The 19,945-nt window shown below is 40.3% G+C and overlaps 2 protein-coding genes across 2 annotated transcripts; both read right to left on the reverse strand.

Annotated features, from left to right (window-relative positions):
• Positions 1-3,506: 3,506 nt before the first annotated feature.
• Positions 3,507-7,947, reverse strand: LOC120034483 (homeobox protein Hox-B9a). The gene is made up of 2 exons (XM_038981063.1): positions 7,340-7,947; positions 3,507-4,116 (listed from the first exon to the last, which is right to left on the reverse strand). Exons 1-2 carry the CDS (start codon positions 7,851-7,853, stop codon positions 3,881-3,883), a joined length of 750 nt encoding a protein of 249 aa, XP_038836991.1. The 5' UTR covers positions 7,854-7,947; the 3' UTR covers positions 3,507-3,880.
• An 8,431-nt stretch (positions 7,948-16,378) lies between these two features.
• Positions 16,379-18,743, reverse strand: LOC120034568 (homeobox protein Hox-B10a-like). Its single transcript, XM_038981167.1, has 2 exons — positions 18,158-18,743; positions 16,379-16,656 (listed from the first exon to the last, which is right to left on the reverse strand). The coding sequence occupies exons 1-2, from the start codon at positions 18,741-18,743 to the stop codon at positions 16,379-16,381; spliced, it is 864 nt and encodes a 287-aa protein (XP_038837095.1).
• Positions 18,744-19,945: the final 1,202 nt, after the last annotated feature.

Below are 19,945 nucleotides of genomic sequence, written 5' to 3' on the forward strand. Positions count from 1 at the left end.
GTTCCCCTATGTCAGACGTCTCGCCAGAATCTTTTTGTGGCGTTTTATGGCACTGCTATAGGGCGGCCAGGATGCGCTCGGAAGTGAAACAAAGGGATGCTTCGCGAACACTGGACTCCGGCGGTTCATCTGGAAGTCCAGACCTCGCCACGCAAGCCCCCCACTCCTAGTGGAATCTGAAAACAACAAACGCAGCAAACAATAAACGACAAAAACGCAAAGGAACAACGTAAATCCCCAGTCTAGGAACGTGGATTAGGCCTACCACACCTCGAAACAGTTATTAAGGAGAACTTGAAACTTTTCCTTCTCCCAGTGTTTGCTTTACAGCCGTTTAGTTCTTAACCTTCAGAAAGGTATACCCTATTAAGTTTTATTGCAGTCATATTATTTTATTGCGGCACACCGCATTGAATTTTCTTTCTCTCTTTTATGACAGTCGGCTTCCCCATCTCCTTCTCCCCAAACGAAAGCCCACATCGTTTTTGCTGTTTGTTTCCTCCTGAAAAAAATACCATAACAGGCCCAGGATTGGGTGGTACAGAGCCATAATAACCAATACTGACCCTAACAAGAAATAGGCGTTTTATTCCCATATGCTTGGCAACGCAAAAAACGGTAACGTCTCAGTTGCACATCTGCAAGCCAGTAGTTCTGGTTGGCCCGAACTTCAAGACATATTTTAATTACTATAGGCTGCAGGGATTCAGATAATAACACCCAACAATGTTATTGTACATTCAACCTCATGTAGCCTATATCCAGTCTCCAGAGTTCCACGCCCATGTTGTTATTTTCCATTTCTGAAAAATAAATCGATGAAACATTAGCATCATTGTTTATTATGGGATGTTACAGGAGGATATAGGGTATGAATTGTACCATTATGCGCCACATTGTACCAAAATACGGCAATAAATCTATAAAACTATTTAATCCAAGTTCATGAATAGACTGCTTTTTAGTTAAATATAATATATGGACTCATTATGCAAAGGGGTGGGCATTTGCTGGGCGTGCCATTTTTGGAAAGACCTATTAAAAAATCATAGTTTTCTTTGCGTTCATCTTTGGAAAAAAGCGAACATGGGCCTTAGAATCATAACCTACCTCACTAGTCATGTGCCACAGGCCAGGGTCTGTGGCTATCTTCTTCAGGGAACTATGTGCATACTTGGCCAATTTGACTCCTTTCCTTCAAGTACAATTCAAGACACATGCTCCGGCGCACGAGACATATTTCGAACACATGCTCCTCCTAAAAGATGAAGTGGAATTGGAAATATAAAAAGCCTCAAACGTGTTTTGTTGTCACTCACACGCAGAGAGAAGGCGCATATGCGCCCTATTACGCGCGCTCTTGAGACCTTCCCACTGTCTAAAATGAATTGGCTATCATAAATACAACTGCTTTACTTTCATTTGAATCTCATATCAATTCCATGAAGTTATCAACAGCAGTAAAACAGTGCAGAGACGTTGTTCTAATGTAAACTATTTTTTTAATACGTATCCAGCATCAGCAGTTCTATCTCACAGATAAACAACACAGGACTGAATACAATTTACATAAGGGAAACAAGAGATTAATGTGATATAAAAAAAAAAAAAGACTGAGAGGGGGTTGGTAGTTTCTGGAGTCGGTCCTTACAGCGTTGTTGTTATTAAAAATGAAGAGTCCAACTGAGATGACCTGAAGGCCTCTGCAATGAATATGCGAGGTTTCGAGCGCATGGAGACACAATGGGGTCTAATGCTCCTTAATATTCAGAATGAAGGTCAGCCGTGCGCGCGACTCCAGAAACGCCACCCATTTCATATCTCACTGAAAATGCATCCTAAGAGTCTCCCAGGATGTTTGTAAGTACTCACACAAACAAACAAACAAACAAACAAAAATACATGTACACCAAATAAGTACGTCATTCCTTATTGTATTGACAACACGGTTAAATCAGTTAATGCTCAATACATTCTGGACAAGAACATGTAAACAATATCTAAAACTGAAGAAACGACGTCTGCTCATTCAACTCCGATGTCATTTCCCAAAACACCAATTTTGAACATATTCAACTCATTCCAATAAAAACAATCGAGGTTATTCACCTAGGCCTATTTACAATTAATTAGAAATATTACCATCCAAAAACTGCTATAGCATGGCGCATTTTCTTTAGATAGATTTTCATTTCCAAAACACACAAACATAAAGAAATAAATTACATTTCATTATGATATTAGGCATGCGCTAACAATGTAAACATTTTATTCTTAGACAATGTAGGCTTGTTTTTCTTCGACATATGTTATATCCTGTATTTAGCGCGTAGGAGTAAATCTTTTTATGGCATATATCAAAATGAGAGAGAGCGTAAAAGGGCGGGTTATTGTAGGCCATTTTACTTCCACGTAAATGTTCGAAACGTCCCACTGTTAGACTGCACAGTCATTAGATCAAAGCAAGTAGGCTAAGGGCCACTGGATCTACTGACCTTATATTGGCAGACCGAACTATATAAAACTAGGATTAATCCCAGTCACGAACAAGGTTCCATCTTGAATGTGATCTAACATTGTTGCATATGATACTTCAATGAAATATACCATGTCGCGCTATCTACCCGAAAACACGTATTCCTGATTAATTTCCACATCAAGTAGTCTAAAATACTTTCTTTTTTTTTTTAGCAATTACACAATGAAATAGTAACATTGGTCTCAAGGAAATGTTAACGGATAAATACCCCATAGACCAGGGTTCTCCAATCCTGTTCCTGGAGAGCTACTGTCCTGTAGCTTTTCACTCCAATCCTAATCTAGCGTACCTGATTCTAATATTTGTCTGGTTGATAAGCTGAATCAGGTTCATTACAACCTGGAGTTGGAGTGAAAACCTACAGGACAGTACCTCTCCGGGAACAGGGTTGGAGAGCCATGTCATAGACCTTTCCATATGAAACTCTTATTAGGTTATTACGCACTTTTTACGCACAAGGAACTTGAATGTGAAAGTATTATGTAGAAAAATTAGATACATATAAGAGTGTGCATATACCTGTTGAGTTAGTATTTAAAGGGATTACAACAAATACCTGGAACCCTGATATTTTGGTAAATGCGACCCAGTCAAAGGGGCTCTGGGGGATGTGACGCCACACTAGGTTATTCATCGATTTAAAACATAACATCATCGGGGAACTGAATTGGGGAACTGCTGCTCGGAAAATAAAATGATGTATTTTTCGTGAAGGATCAGTTACAGGCCTAGCACCGTCATTACGTAAGACGCATCTAGGGAGTTGAACAGAGGAATGGAGCGAACAAAAAACTAAAAGATAAGAATAAATGCAGGTTGCACACACCCTTTAACTACAACCGTTTCTCTTATGTATTAATGACCACATGAAACCGACGTTTCAGCACCTCCGCGCCTCTCCTGATGAGCGTTGGCGTCATGCGTAAAGCAATAAATACGTGGTAAAAGCAGTGCTTGAGAAAGAGCCGCGTGAATCCACCCTCCTTTCTACTGTATAGTATAATATATGCCATTTAGCAGACGCTTTTATCCAAAGCGACTTACAGTCATGCGTGCATACATTTTATGTACGGGTGATCCCGGGAAACAAACCAACTACCCTGGCGTCACAAGCGCCATGCTATACCAACTCAGCTACAATGGACCATAAGGGTTTTCTCTATTGGTCTGTGCTTCTATAACGTCAGAGGGTATTTCACATCGATATGGAAAATAACAAAAACAAGCTTCCTGTACCCCTACTTTACCCATTACAGTCCATGTATGCCTATTTAAGGGAAAAGTAACGAGAAAGCAGACTCTTTGTGATGGTGGTGTTTTTTAATAGCACTACATTTTTTCTTAATCCTTGGGTTGGTCCTTATTCATTTTCTTCATTTTCATCCGTCGGTTTTGGAACCATATTTTGACTTGTCTCTCGGTCAAGTTCAGGGAGCGCGCTACCTCGTGCCTTCTGTCCCGGGTGAGGTACATGTTGAAGAGGAACTCTTTCTCCAGCTCGAGGGTTTGGTATTTCGTGTAAGGGCACCGCTTCTTCCGGGAAGACCGGGCATGCAACCAGTTGACAGAGGGGTCATCTACAAGGGAAAGTCAGACAGACACCTTTAGTAAATGGCTAACAAACACAGACCAGAATAGGCCCTAGACTAGCAAGCCTCATAATATAACTAAATACAAACATGCGTGCGTAATAACAAGATATCCATGCCCATGCGTTATATAATTGAGTTAAAGTGATATCAAAAGCCAAGGCTCATATTGCTCCAAATGGAACCGTGTTCGGTAATGTAGAGGAGAGAGGAAAGTAGTTCCTCACCTCCCCTCAGGCCGAAGGTGACCTTGGTTGGTATTGTAAATGGGTTTAGAGGACAGGCAGTTCCTTCAATGTACATGTTACCATGAAAGTACTTCCTGGACCACAAGGTGTCTTTTCATGTTACCATAACAACGCCATAAATGGGAAACACAAAGATAATGGGAAAAGTACTCGTGTCCTTCACCCCACTAGACCTTGAAAATCACCCTGTTTGTGAGAAGTGCACTCTAAATGGGTGGGAACACTGGGATGTGATGATATCTCGTAAACTACGATTCTCCTTATTTTTTTTGTCAGAACCTCCAATCATGGCAATGCACTCCACCCTTCAGCTTGGTTAGCAGGCCTCAGCCGAATGCAATTAGTGAAGAAAGCGCAGCATGGTTATGAGGAGAAGCTATCCTCCCCCAACAGAGCCAAAAGCATTGGAACTATGAGAGACCTATAGTGAGCAACAGAGCCTAACCCATACAAAAATGCAGTCCCCCTGAAATGCGGTTGTTTTGGAAAGTGGATTATCTCCTTTTTATGGGATATGTTCCAGGGGAAATAATTCTTGCTGTCTCCGTGGAGACGCCTTTCCTCTCTGGTGGCTTTCTCGGGAATGCATGCTATGTATTTTCATGTAGGCCCATCTACATTTCCTCACAGTTGCTTTTGGTATACCATCACTGTGCATGTTGGGCTACCATGGCATTCAAACGGCCTTGAAAAGCTTAAACTGAGAATACCTTGATTACTCAAAAGGCCGTGGGGATATAAATCTCCCAGGCATGGCATTGGATCGATTGCATCTGCAAGTGGACACAAATGCCTGTTCCGAGGCACTGGAGGTAGAAGTGGGCTTTGTGACACGCAAAGTGGTGCTTCGCATTCCCCAAGTACATAATCACCTAGTGTCATTCATCCCGTGCAAAGTCAGGGCTTTTCCTGTCACTGCATGACAAACCATCCAGTGCTATCCCATAACGCGTACGGATATGTGAAGGGTTATAGCTTTGGCCAATGGATCCGTGCATTTCTACAGATGAAAAAAAATCTGGGCTCATTGAAGCCCATGGCCATTTCTCTTAGGCTACATACATGTAACCAACGTAGAGAAATCCAATCGGCCCATGCCCCTAGACAAGCACTTTCATTCCACATCAACTGTCTCCAATATCCTAAATCTTATGACGCAATCCTATTGTTATCATGAAAGGAAATAATCCCTCGGGGATGATTGATAACCCTGTAAAGCTATCCGTTGCCGGCGGACACGTCGGAGATAGAGGTGTGCCATCTAAATACTTATGAGCTCCGAGACATGATCTGCAACAATGCACGTTTAAGAGGGTATTGTCGTTGGATGATCATGGTCTGTTTTGTGACGAATGTTGGGATGGAAACACATAATGGCTACAGACCGTTATTATACCATCATGTCTCTTCGCAATTTTACCTTAATAGTCTGAGAAATTGACCTTTCGTATATGCCTAGAGAGATTCGTTATTGCATTTCTCTACAATAAGATTGCATCGTATTTCATATGTTTTTCCCCAACTGTCCCAGGGAGCCAACATACTACAATTAATAGTGATGTTGGCTGGTCTTATAACTTAATAAACTTCAGGGGCAATCACTTTTTTTTACTCACAAGCCGCTGCTAGCACAAAGAGGGACGTGTAATTCCCAACTTCATTGCCTTTGCCCGTAGTTTATTCTGGAATGCCGCCCAGGGCAACACAAAGGGGAATTCTGTTGCGCACCATCCATTAGAGAGTTCACGTAGTGCGTGAACCCATTTTGTGGATTCAAATCGACGTTCGTCTCCACCGTCAGTCCATGCTACTCGAAAATGACCATCTGTCAGAACCTTGACCCACCCAATGTAGGTTAGGCCTCAGATGTATGATATATCTCTATGTGTCCCGGCGCACCAAAACGTTACCGGGCGAGCACGCAAAGCCTATTTCAACAAGACTGTGCTGTGCAGAGTAACACAAATATATAGGTTTCCACTCCGGCTCGGCTCCAGGCCTGATTAATAGCCAGCCTGATCTTATGAGGCAGTGTTGGTAAAGGAGAGAAAATTAATTTTATTCTGTCAAGGCAACCATAGGCATGGCTAGAACAGCGAGTCAACTGAGAGTGCAGTGACCAACATCCTCCACATAATGTCATATAGCTCAGACAGATGAGTCTGCTTGTAAAAAACCCAACTGTGAGACTCACTTGGAAAATGTTTCAGATTTATTTGGTGGTGTTAAAGACAGACTCTTGCCCACTCAACAGCGCTAAAGGCATCAATAAAACTTTATTTCCAGAAAATGTCGTCAATGCGGTTTCTTTGCCAAAATAATAATTATTGCAAAAACGAACATATAGCCCAATCCCCCACACTCCACCTTCTAAATTACATGAAATGTCTATAAATAGACTACTGTCATCAGACGTGAATGAAAAAAAGGCTCGTTTTCCCTTAGAGAGGATATTTACACTAAAATATTGACTAGAGTTAAGGGGGCCTTGCCCTGGTAAACCCTACATTTGCACTGGAGAGGCTCTTGGCACATAGTTCAATAGAGGGACGTTGTTCTTGAGGTGCTATTCAGTTATTACTAGATTAAAACAAGCTGCTGACAAAACGAACTGCACTAAAGTGCAACTGAGCGCAGATAACCTGTTCTCAGAGACTGTGTGCCAAAACTTACTGCATTCAAATTATTCAATACCAGTTGGTCCCCAAAACTAAGGCAGGACAGCGCAGAAAACCGCGCACGTGAAATGTCGCAAGCTCCAAAACAGAGTACCATCCATACCCTGACCTGATGTATGTATAAATGTATGATAATAATTCTAACGTAAACATACATAGTAAATTAGACGCACACTACGGACCATATTTGGTAGTGAGCCTCTATGGCTCGCTATCTCTTTGTTCCTGTTTTATGACAGCATTAAAAGCTTTACAGACTGTTCACTTCCTCGTTTTATAACTTACTTTGATCTGGCCCGTCTTTGTCTTCGCTACCTTCACAGATATCCTTATTGTCCTCGAATCCGGAGCCCTGGCTGGAATTCATCTCTCTTGCCGAAGAGGATTCCAAAATGTACTCGTGTCCACCGATTTTGGGGGGTTCCCCGAGGTGTCCCAGTAGCGGCTCCATCTTGACCTGCCCCTGCCCGGGGAGGGACTCCGAGCGCGGAGCGCAGTCGAGCCAAGTGCGTATGTATCGGGTGTCCGTGGAAGGCACGGGCTGAGTCGGGATGTATGGATGGTAAACCGCTGGTAAGCCATTGGAGGCATGGGGGCTGAACGGGCTCCAGGACGAGCTAAAAACTGGAGGTTTAGGCTGGAAGCTACAAGAGGGGAATTCGGGATGCTCGCCATGTCCCCCCGGTTGCCTGGAGTTGGAATACTGTACATTGGAAAACCTGACTGAAGTCGGATCTTCGCTCTCGTGACTTATTATAGAGTCCACATAATAGTTGCTCAGCGTTCCAGAAATTGACATTCTCGGACATTATACAATTCACGGTTCATTGAATTGAAAACATATAGGACAGAAGTCTTTTTTTTACTAGCCTTCTACTAGCCTACGAACAAAGTAGAGCTAGATTGCTGTGGCTGTGCGCTCGGAGCGAAATGATTGGTCAGACTTTTTTCACGAGCCTGATAAAGCGTCAATGGGGCGTAAATCAATCCGCCAAGGGGGCTGCACCTCTCCTAGCACTGTACATATTTTCCTCTCTAAATAAATTGTCTTGTTTATGCAATATGCAAAATGTGAATGCGTCCATATATATGTGGGTATCTGTAGGCTGTCGTAGAAACATCCAGCTGAATTATGCATCCCAACGACACTATACATGCATATTGGAAACAATGGACGATAAAATAAGCGATCACATTATTTTCTTTATCAAACTGATAAACATGCATGCGTCTCATGGAACAAGGCCGTTGAATACAATAAGCCTTATCCAATATATTACGTGTATGAATGCCCAATATATCATCAGAATCTATCTAACATCGGAATACTATTAAGGCGCCATTATTTCTCTACCACGTTCATCTCTGGATGTCTATCACGGATAACGTTTTATGTTTCAAATCTTCAGGTTTTTAGACGTTTATTGGTTTGTTTTCTTTAAACTTGCGTCTGAGTTTCTTCTGGTGTAGGAAATGTCTATGTTCATGCTTTATTGGAAGATTAAGAGTAATGTTTCTTAACGAGCGCATTAAACACTACTGCGTGCCAATCCCCTGTCTTTATGGAAGGAACTACTTGAACTTTTTTGGTCGTTTAATACTATAATAAAATACTACATCAGGCAGCTTTGATTTTTATAGACTTGATATATCGCCTGTGGCGGGGACCGTAAACGACTCTGCTGTAGCATTCCTGCCACTGACAAAAACGCTCACTTCACACTCAGACACAAAAAGTAAACACCGCAGAAGTGAGACTACACCAGGATATTCGAAAACCCAGAGGATGATGACCATTTTACTGATACAGGGGGAAGCGAAGAAGACTCATAAGTTAACGGTTTGGAGACAGTTCATATTTATTTCTGGCAGCTTTCCAGGTATTGTGCATGACTTGTCACATTCAAGCGGGTCAAAGCTTTGGCCTCGGCCTTCAATGCTCTCTCTGCCTTCCACTGGCTTTCGTGCTAGCATCTAATGCATTTCAGCTTCAGAACAACTTCTATCAAGTGCAAAAAGAACAGCAATATAGGAATACCTACGGCTGAGAAGACTTTGCGCTGTGTTTGCACTCGAATATATCTGCAGGGTTATTGAGCACTAAATAGCCTAGCAGCTGTTATGTTAAAAAATATATAGACTAATTCCAAAGCACGATAACATGCGAAAGGGAATTGGGTAGATGAGATTCATCTGTAAGGCCATTTGAATGTTTTTCCCTACATAACATTGCGTGTAGCCTTCCACTGGCTTGAATGTTGCATTGGTAATTGAATACACTCCACCCAATACCCGCTGTGCAAAGTGCCAACAACTTAATTAGATACATTGGAGTAGTAAACATTGAAAACATTATCTGCCAACCGCACGAAATGTTTAAAAAAAATGTCAAGAGCAACGTTTAATTAAATGTGGTAGACTATCGTATCGTAATTATCGTAACAAAATGTAATCACTGGTAAGGAGATAGGCCTACAAGTTACAATAATAAGGGTTTGATAACACCTCATTGTTAAATCAACGTAAAACAAACCATGAAACAAACACATGTATCTATACTTATAATTCATCATCAGATATTTCTTCCGACTACAAAAGCCTCCACTTTTCAATAAGAAACCTAATATTGCCAGGAGTTACAATAACTATCACATCGCCTCTCCAAAGCTATGGGCAACACTAGTGACGTGCAAAATGAAATATCTTATGATTATGCTCAGGTTCTTTAGAACTGTTTAAAGAAACTCAGAAAGTCTCTTAAGTGGATTTCTGCACAAGAGAGCTAATAAAATAAGTTTTGTGAGTAGCCTACACTCGTGGGGAAAAGGTTCCGGATAGAACCAAAAAGGGTTCTATTGCTTGCTTCATATATGGCACCCTTAAAGAATATATGTAGAACCACGTAAGGTTCCATATAGAACCCTTTACGGGATGGAACCCAATGGTTCTATATGGAACCTTACGGGGTGCCATATATGAAGCAAGTATATAACACTTTTTGGTTCTATACAGAAACGTTTTTATCCTAAATGTTGTTAATTAACTTTGGCTACATGCCTTTATATACTATGTAGCTTAATTTGTCCGCAAAAAAAGAGGGAAGGGATATTGGTGTGTTTTACAACGTTCAAATAATGTGAATAATATTTTGTTGCTCTCCTGTCTTATGTGAATAATATTCGTTTGTAAATACCACTATATAATGGTATTCAGTCTAATTCCTTAAGTGATTATGATATTAGGAAACTCATGTCAACTATGATTATGTTACCAACCCCATCTCCAAGTAGGCCTAATTTATTTGTATCCTCCTTTGTTGACAGTAAATGCTTGATTTTAAAGGTTCTGATGCTCTTACTAAAGCTAGCCCGCTTGCACTTGGGACTACATAACTATAATAGGCTATTTACTAAATATAACACATTTTACATAACAGTGCGTTGTAAGAAAGTAGTAGTAGTAATAGTAGCAGCAGCAGGCCTGTATAGGTTAGTAGTAGAAGCTTCAGCATTAGTATAGCATGTAGCTAATATTAGCCTATATGCTAAATAGTATGCAGTCTGCAGTTCTTTCGGTGATTGTTGCTGCTAGCCTAAAGCAGTAAACAGTAACCTACACATTTGAGCAGTAACTAGTCACAATAAATCAGCCTTACATTTCTGTGGAATGTTGAGTACAAGTGCTTTGCCTTTAAGATATTAATAATCAAGACATGATTGTATGTGGGAAATAGTTAACACATATGCTTGCTCTCTGTGTACTATATAACATATGCTATTCGTATGCATTGCATTATCTATCCTGATCAGATAAAATATAATAAATATATATATATATACATATCGAACGCAGTGTCGTGAAGTTGTTGCTGAAATGCAAATGAATTGACCTTTAGCTTTTTCGGCTAGCGTCTAAATAAGGGTCATGTTTTCGTGAACACTGCTGAAATAAAATTACAGACATTGAAGTTTGAAAGTTTGACATGACTGCATACAAACTTACTATGTCTGTTAATTACCGTTCTGACATGAATATGTGTTACGCTCTGTCATCTTTCTGTGAGCCCCCTCTGGATAAGCCTTAAAGGGATACTTCAGGATTTTGGCAATGAAACCCTTTATCTACTTCTCCAGAGTCTGATTAAATCATGGATACCATTTTATGTCTCTGTGTAGAGTTTGAAGGAAGTTGCTAAGTAGTGTTAGTGCAATTGCTAACTAGCATTAGCACAATGACTGGAAGTCTATACTAACTGCTAGCATATTAGTAGAAACAGCGCAATGACTGGAAGCATGTGGTAACTGCTAGCATGCTACTCGATACCATAGACTTTCAGTCATTGCGCTAACGCTAGTTAGCATTGGCTCGCGAAACTACCTCTAACTTCCTTCATAATGGATGCAGAGAAATACAAATAGCATCCATGAGTTTATCTAACTCTGGGGAAGTAGGTAATATGCTTCTTTGCCAACTGAAATGCAGAATACAATGGCAGATCGGGGCTAACCTGTTTTACATTCATTGCCATTGAACGTGTAAGAATCCACCTTCAGACCAAGTTAATGAATTTGTTAGGTTTCATGATGACAGATATCTCTCTCTCAAACACAAACACAACACACAACTCACACACACACCCCTAAGGGCCTCGCTCTTCATACCAGTCCAAAAAGTCTATACTCTTTCACATGAAATCATCAAAACAAACAAGAGAAAGTGTGTCAGCCATTCACGTGTAACTGTCATTTTCCCAATAGAGACATCCCTGTGGTAAAATTCATGGTAACCCTGGTAAGGGTTCATGGTAAGACGTACAGTGCCTTCAGAAAGTATTCACACCCCTTGACTTTTTCCACATTTTGTTGTGTTACAGCCTGAAATTTAAAACGGTTAAATTGAGATTTTGTGTCACCTGCCTACACACAATAACCTATAATGTCAGAGTGGAATTATGTTTTTAGATATGTTTACAAGTTAATATCAAATGAAAAGCTGAAATGTCTTGAGTCAATAAGTATTCAACCCCTTTGTTACGACAAGCCTAAATAAGTTCAGGGGTAAACATTTCCTTAACAAGTCACGTAATAAGTTGCATGGACTCACTGTGGGCAATAATAGTGTTTAACATGATTTTTGAATGACTAGCTCATCTCTGTACCCCACACATACAATTTTCTGTAAGGTCCCTCAGATTCAACCAGAAAGACCAGGGAGGTTTTCCAATGCCTCGCAAAGAACCTTCTTAAAATTAAAAAAAAAGCAAACATTGAATATTATTAATTACACTTTGGATGGTGTATCAATACACCCAGTCACTACAAAGATACAGGCGTCGTTCCCAATTCAGTTGCCGGAGAGAAAGGAAACCGCTTAAGGATAGGAGAAAACTGAGGATGGATCAACATTGTACTTACTCTACAATAATAACCTAAATGACAGATTGAAAAGGAAGCCTCTAGAGAACACAAATATTCCAAAACATGCATCCGTTTTGCAATAAGGGACTAAAGTAAAACTGTGAAAAATGTGGCAAAAAATGTACTTTATGTCCTGAGTACCACTTCATATTTTCAAGCACAGTGGTGGCTGTATCATGTTATGGGTATGCTTGTCATCGACAAAGACTATGGAGTTTTTTAAAATTAAAATAAACGGAATAGAGCTAAGCACATAAAAAATCCTAGCGGAAAACCTTGTTCAGTCTGCTTTCCAACAAACACTGGGAGACAAATTCACCTTTCAGCATGACAATAACCTATAACACAAGGCCAAATATACACTGGAGTTGCTTACCAAGACAACACTGAATGATCCTGACCGACCGTGTTACAGTTTTGACTTAAATTGCCTCGAAAATCTATGGCAAGACTTGAAAATGGCTGTCTAGCAATGATCAACAACCAACTTGATGGAGCTTTAGGAATAAAATAAATAAATAATGTGCAAATATTGTACAATCCAGGTGTGCAAAGTTCTTAGAGACTTACCCAGAAAGACTCACAACTGTAATCCTAAACATGTATTGACTCAGGGGTGTGAATACTCATGTAAATTAGATATTTCTGTATTTAATTTTCAATAAATCTACCATAAATTTTGAAAAGCATGATTTTACTTTGTGATTATGGGGCATTGTGTTTAGATGGGTGAGAAAAAAATATACATTTTATCCATTTTGAATTCAACAAAATGTGGTATAAGTGAAGGGTAATGAATACTTTGTGAAGGTATCAACGGTAATGCTGTAACATTTATCTGTAAGAAATAAACACATTTATCAAAAGCATATATGGCTTCTGAGTTTGATTTTGTTCATTGAAGTTTATTGAAAAGTTCGTGATCACAATGCAGAAAATTAGAACAAAAAAATGGTGAATGATATTTGTCTTGTATTACAAAGTTGAAACAAGATAGAAGTTAGAAAATGTATTGTAGACGGTAAATGTTAATGTGCTATTACATTGCCTGCAAATTATATATGAGCATTGCCCCTGACGCAAAGTAAAAACAAGCTGGTGTGAATATGAGGTAGAGCCGGTGCTGGTGTTTTTAATGTAGATAATTTACGGCGTCTGGGCGTGCTGTACTTCATACAATGTATTTATTATATTAGAAGAAGCGTTCATCACATCCAAGGTATTTTGGGGGAGGCTTAAATTAGCCGTTTAACTCTCCACAAGCCCATGTGCAGTAAGTTGACTCTTGGGAGGGAAATACATGTCAACAATAACAACTTTTCTAGATCATATTGAATACATTTTTTGTGTGCAATTACAAAATGGAGGGTAGTGCGCAGACGTGTGGAAACGGCTCATTCTCGTTGTTGTTGCATTCGTCCATTACGCACGGGCGTTGATGTGCAGTACTGGAGTAATTCAGGTAGTTTCAGGTTCCTGTGATAAGCGTCCAGCCCAACAACTTGAAACTACCTAAATCACACAACAGCTTTGTCTCATATTCTCTTCAAAGACCTTCAGAGAACCTGATTGAGCCACTGGACAAGTTCCCATACCTTATAAACGTGGGTGACCATCCATAAACGTTATTCTTGGTTCCGCTAGATGAATAACATTTTTAAAAAATGTAGCCTTTATTCCATATATACTAGCCTACTAAAGTGATCAGCAGTTATAAAACGAGACAAGATACAAACTGCAATACAGCAGGAATGAAGAATATGAGAGGAAGTAGCATGCCCATGCCATTTCAATCATGCACATAAAGGCCTATAACGCACGTTAAGACGTCTTTGTTAACCACAATAGCAGGCAATACTATTGTAGTGAAAAGTACAGTACTAGAATCCCTGTGACACATCCGCTACCCTGACTTCCTGAGTCTACAATAAATGCCCTGTCAATTGCCCCTGATAAAACCTGGATGCCCCAGACAGCGTCACTAAAATCGTGCGCTCTTCAATATGGCGATGCTAGCAGGAGACGCTACACAGTTTCCTTTTAAGACAAAAGGCCAACAGACAAAACGATAATATCCAGTATCCAGTGTGGGGAAGTTGCGGCATGTGTTTTCCATCAATTCTTCATATTCAAACAATATCAGAGAAAGTCCATGCAGAATGAAACGATAGATAACGTCGAATGAATCCATAAATCTAGATACCAATGGAATCAATGGGGACTAAATAGTCATATGCACACACTAAATACACGCACGTTATTATTATTTTTTACGTGCCGTGGTTATCATGATGATCTGGTAAAAGGCTATAAATGTCACAGACCAGATCATAATTCCAGCTCGACCAATCTCTAACAATCTGGAAGACAAAAAAAAAGAGGGAATTCTATGTGGAATGCATGTAAGCCTACACTGTTCCCAGAGGACGTTAAAGACCGTCCTGTTTGTTGGCTAACAACCCGCAAATCAGCAGCGGAAACTCTGGCATCTGCAACTTGGCTTTTGAAAAAAATATATATACATATTTTGAATTCAGAAGGTAGGCTACAAAAAATGGTAGCCACTGAACACAGCTAGTGAACAAAGGAAAGAAGGTTAAAGGGACACGATAGATGTAGGCTAACCTTGTAAAAGTATATTATATCCATTATTCGTTATTACAAGGAATCACTCCTAAATCAGATTAAATTGTTTTAAAATAGGCCTTGTATAAACCAAATATATGCATTGGCATTGCTTGTTATGATAAGGAAATGACAACATACAACTATGCTACTGCAAACCACAAATACTAGCCTAATAATCATAGTTACAGCAATTACAATCATCACTACAGGATAGAATAATCACATTACTGGAGCTCATATGACCTGGTAGGAGTCGGCTCCTAGGAAGAGGAATGGGCTAAGGGGGGTAATAGGTGTCTAGAACCCTAAGTTGTTGCAATGGGATGTACTCAAATCAAACTATTCTGTCAGTTTTTCTCCATCTATCTATACATATCGAAGTTGCAAATGAAGAAATATGGGAACTGGGGAATATTTATTCAAGCAGAAGTGATAGGCGAAACTATATCAAAACAAATATTAGCTTAGAAATTAATAATACAAGACAAAAGTATATATAATATCCCAGGCTTGCCTTTTGGAACCTCAAGGGCTCATGTGCGTAGTAACACGTTTCCCTATATCACCGAAAGCGTAACCTTTAATTCAAATGCTCTCATTTAGAAAACAAAGAGGTCTTTTTTTAAAATAATAAAATCATTCATTATTGTAATCAACACATCCTTTGTTTCAAGTCAAGCTGAAAAAGGACTCCGTATAAACAAGAAATCATGTTTAAAATCCGTTACAAAAGTTCAACATATTGTGCTTATTGGTGCACATTTTCCAGCGCTTACAAATACATTGCGTCCGAAAATAAATAAAATAGTGCTCGCGTCATAAATAAAGTAATCCTTTAAAATTGGCTTCCCATAGCCTAGCATGAACTGTAAACAATAGTTTTCGATTCAAGACGGTAGCCTATGTCTGGCAAAAAAGACCAATTAAGCAACGTTGCAATCATTCTATTGAGCTATCAAGAAACAACTACAAGACAGTTGTTTAAATAATGATAAAATAAAGTGCTTTTATGAAGGGTGTTGCGGGACAGGGGTATGGAGAAAGAAAAAGCTTCCCGATATTTCTCCATCATGGAAAAACCGAAGTGTAACCGGTAAGAGCCACCATATCCTCATGCAAAGTGTATAGGACATAGACAGTACTTTCATCCAGCCCATCCTTCAGATCAGAACCTCTATCTCCACATCCTTCAGTATATGGTCCATCCTATTATTGACTTTGCATCATCCCGTGCTCCTGTCCATGTAGGCCTGTCTCTGCGCACCATGTTTGTGAGGAATCAGATGGGGAAATGTGTGACCGTGTCCCTGGTTCTGTGTTCCCGTGTCATCTTCTTCAACTTCATGCGGCGGTTCTGGAACCAGATTTTGACTTGGCGGTCAGTGAGGTTGACACTGCGAGCGATCTCCAGGCGGCGATCGCGAGTCAGATACATGTTGAAGAGGAACTCCTTTTCCAGCTCCAGGGTTTGGTATTTGGTGTAAGGAGAGCGCTTCTTCCTCCCCGCCTTCGCCCACAGCCATCCACAGGACGCATCATTTTCGAATGTTGCGTCCTCTGTCAAAACAAGACAAAACATTTATTTAGTGATAGACTGGCAGAGCGCGAATTCTTTGTTTTAGGATATGCACATTTCTAAAATACTCTCGCGGGCATTACCTGGCTGATAATTTCAGTTTATGACGGGATATAATGTCACGTGACATGCCTCTCTCCCCTGTATGTGTGTGTGTGTGCGCGCGTGCGTGTGATAGTACAATTGTTTTGTGTTCTATTTTCTCCTCTAATTCACTGTTTGCTAGTTCTCTGAAATGCAAGGTTTGTTATCATGTAGGCCTTAGCTAACACGACTTACATTCTACTTGGGCGTGAATAGGTTATTATCAAAAGAACAAACTATTATCAAAAGGACAAATTGAAATATGTAGGACTACACATGCATAGGAGAGGAATAGGAATAGGTCTCACAATTCTGGTATTGAATTGAACGACTGTCGTGCCGTGCCTACTGGAGTCAAATCCATTTGTCTAGAAACCCATGCGTCAAACATAAAAACGAAGCTAGGCCCCATGTTTGGATCAAATCTTTAACGAATCTAAATATGTTCCTATGTTTAAATTGTAAATGGACAAAAAGCTAAGTAGTAGTCTATCTGAATGTAGAAGATGATGTGAATGGTGTGTAGCCTTACAGCGAGGCATTGGCTGTTGTTACGCTAAATGATGCTAGCCTACTCAATAAATCATTATGTGACAAAGCTCTATTCTGATTAGGCTATAGAAATCAGAAGATTTCACATAAAATAAATGGGTTATTGTTGATCCATTAATCTGTTGCACTAGGCCTAGCATGACAGGCCTATAATGACAATTTATTTTTAATATGCCAAATGCCGTTGGACAACTTATTTCGATATTTACTATTGACAAGCATGGTATAGTTGTACATAAAAATATTATTTTGAACAAAATGGCGTAATATTTGAACACTCAATGTCAAATATTGGCATGCGTGATGACTTTACAACCTGAGTTGAAATATGTCAATATTTGGTTCATTGGTTAACGTTCGTGTTATATGATGCCTTTTTTAAATTAGAGATTTTACGGCTCATTTTACGAAACTATATTCATGTTAGCTATAGCATCTAGCATTGCGGCAGGCTAATAGAAGCTAGCATTAGCTTTAGCCTACATTTTATTGTGAGACTGAGTCAGTCGCTTATAGCCTACTCTCACATAAACCTGGGCCCACAATCAACTGTATGCTACACCTAGCTAACTGTCCCGAAACACAAAGGAGACTTCCGCTGTTTTGATGTTCAAAAGAGCGCACAGTAAAATTGAGTGCAATTTAGCCTGGTGAGGGTAGTTCCGTGCAATAAATACATTTTGAGCAATGGCTCCCTTTGTCCTCTCCTCTCTCTTCCCTTTAATTAACAGCCTTAGTAAAAAAAAGCACCATGTCTCGATTGACCGGATCATGTTTTCCTGTGGCTATTGCCATGATCGCGTTCTATCTTTCAAGGCTTTTTGCCTTTTCCTTCCATTTACCCACCTTGCGTCTCCTGTCTGGGACTTTTATCGCCCTCGGGTAAGACTGATGAGGGCTTGTCTCGCCGTAAACCTATGACCAAGTCTTCCGTGTTGGTCTGACTGGCCAGGGTGATGCTGCTGCTATCGCCTCTCTGGGCTTGACACTCACTGCTGCCCAGCGCTAAGTCATCAATAACGCGCTTGAAGTCATTGTCTGGATATGGCAGCACCGGGAAGCTCAAGTTGCACAAATGGCGCGAGTCTGAGTGGGGAGAGCGCGGTGAATTGGTCGTGGGCAAGCTGTGCACGCAGTTGTTGTACTCCTGGACTTTGATCCCCGAGTATGACTGCTCCGGGCGGAAGTAGCCCTGAATTGGACCAGAACCGCCCGTCATGGAGCCCATCTCTGACATTAGTCTGGTGAAGGCAGACACGTCCGGTGACGGTTTTGAGTGGTTGTCAGGTTCCAGAAGCAAATAGGAGGAGTTGTCTTTTCTGTTTGACGCGCTGTAAGGGCACGCACTGATCTGTGGCACCCGGACCGGGCTCAAGTGTGGCACGTCCCAGTTCAGTATTCCCTGGTGGTATTGGTATCGAGGCTGGGCCATTGCTTCTGGCGGCTGCAACGGCTGGTGCTGGTTCATTGTCCCGGGTATGGCCGTGTTTGGCACGGAACCACAGTTATTTTGGACACTGCAGTCCGGGTCAGAGCGGGCGGCGTGCTGGTGAGGGTGGGCAACAGAGGGGGGCTCCTTTGGACGGCAGTCCACGAAAGAGTTAACCAAGGACGCCGTGAAAACCAATCTCTCAGAGCATGACATTGCTAGGACATATTTTGACGAAAAGTCTGGCGAGCAGCTTCCTGCAAGGGACCCAATAGCGTCTGGGGTTCACCGGCAGGCTCCTCCCCTTGCGGCGCTGGTTGATTCAAGTGCCTAAATCTCCTATTCCCAGAACTTCCTGTTTAATTCATTTCTTATCCATTTCTTATCTTATCTATCTTTAATTAAATTAAATGCATATCGCCAATGTGTCAATGCAAGTAGCGGAGTTGTTTTCAAAATGGCAGAGATTGACATGTTATTTACTGCTAGATGGAACATCTGCATTAAATTATATTTTGGACACAGATGTAATTCACTCACTCGGTTTAATAATATATATACACCTGGCTTGACTCTATTCCAAGCTGTATGAGCATATTCATGTGCGTTCCTAACGTGTATGATTTTATACAATTAAAGCTTTCAAACCTGTTGTCAAAATTAAGCAGCGTTTCGTGTCGGCTACAGGCCCTTGTTAAAATGGCAAATTTATCAGTCAGATTTATGCCTATAAATTCGACGAAATGTGCAGCAATGTCATACACATTACAATAGTTATTAGCTCAAATGCACGCCTAGCAATAGCCTATCACTTACATCATTACGCACAGACATTGCTACGTTACGCACAAATATTATGACCATCTTATTATAAATGGATGATTACTTCACACTTTGTACAATCACACACTTATTTGTGTTTTAGTACAGGTTATATACAGTACCGTAGCCATGGCTCCTTATAACCTAATGAGTCATTGCTGTTGCTTATTTATATTCTGTAAACGTTGTTAATTATTTGTACTTAAACCCCCCCAGCTTTAAAGACAATCTTGAATTTTTCTAACTATGGATAAAATATATAAGGACTCTACATTCATCTTGTAAATGTATTTTTAACGCTGTGTTGTTTAGTAATGATACAATAATGATAACAATAGTAACAACTAAAGCCTATAGCTATAACAGCAATAGTTATAACGTTC

Source organism: Salvelinus namaycush, chromosome 41 (genome assembly GCF_016432855.1).
Source record: "Salvelinus namaycush isolate Seneca chromosome 41, SaNama_1.0, whole genome shotgun sequence".
Classification (NCBI taxonomy): domain Eukaryota; kingdom Metazoa; phylum Chordata; class Actinopteri; order Salmoniformes; family Salmonidae; genus Salvelinus; species Salvelinus namaycush.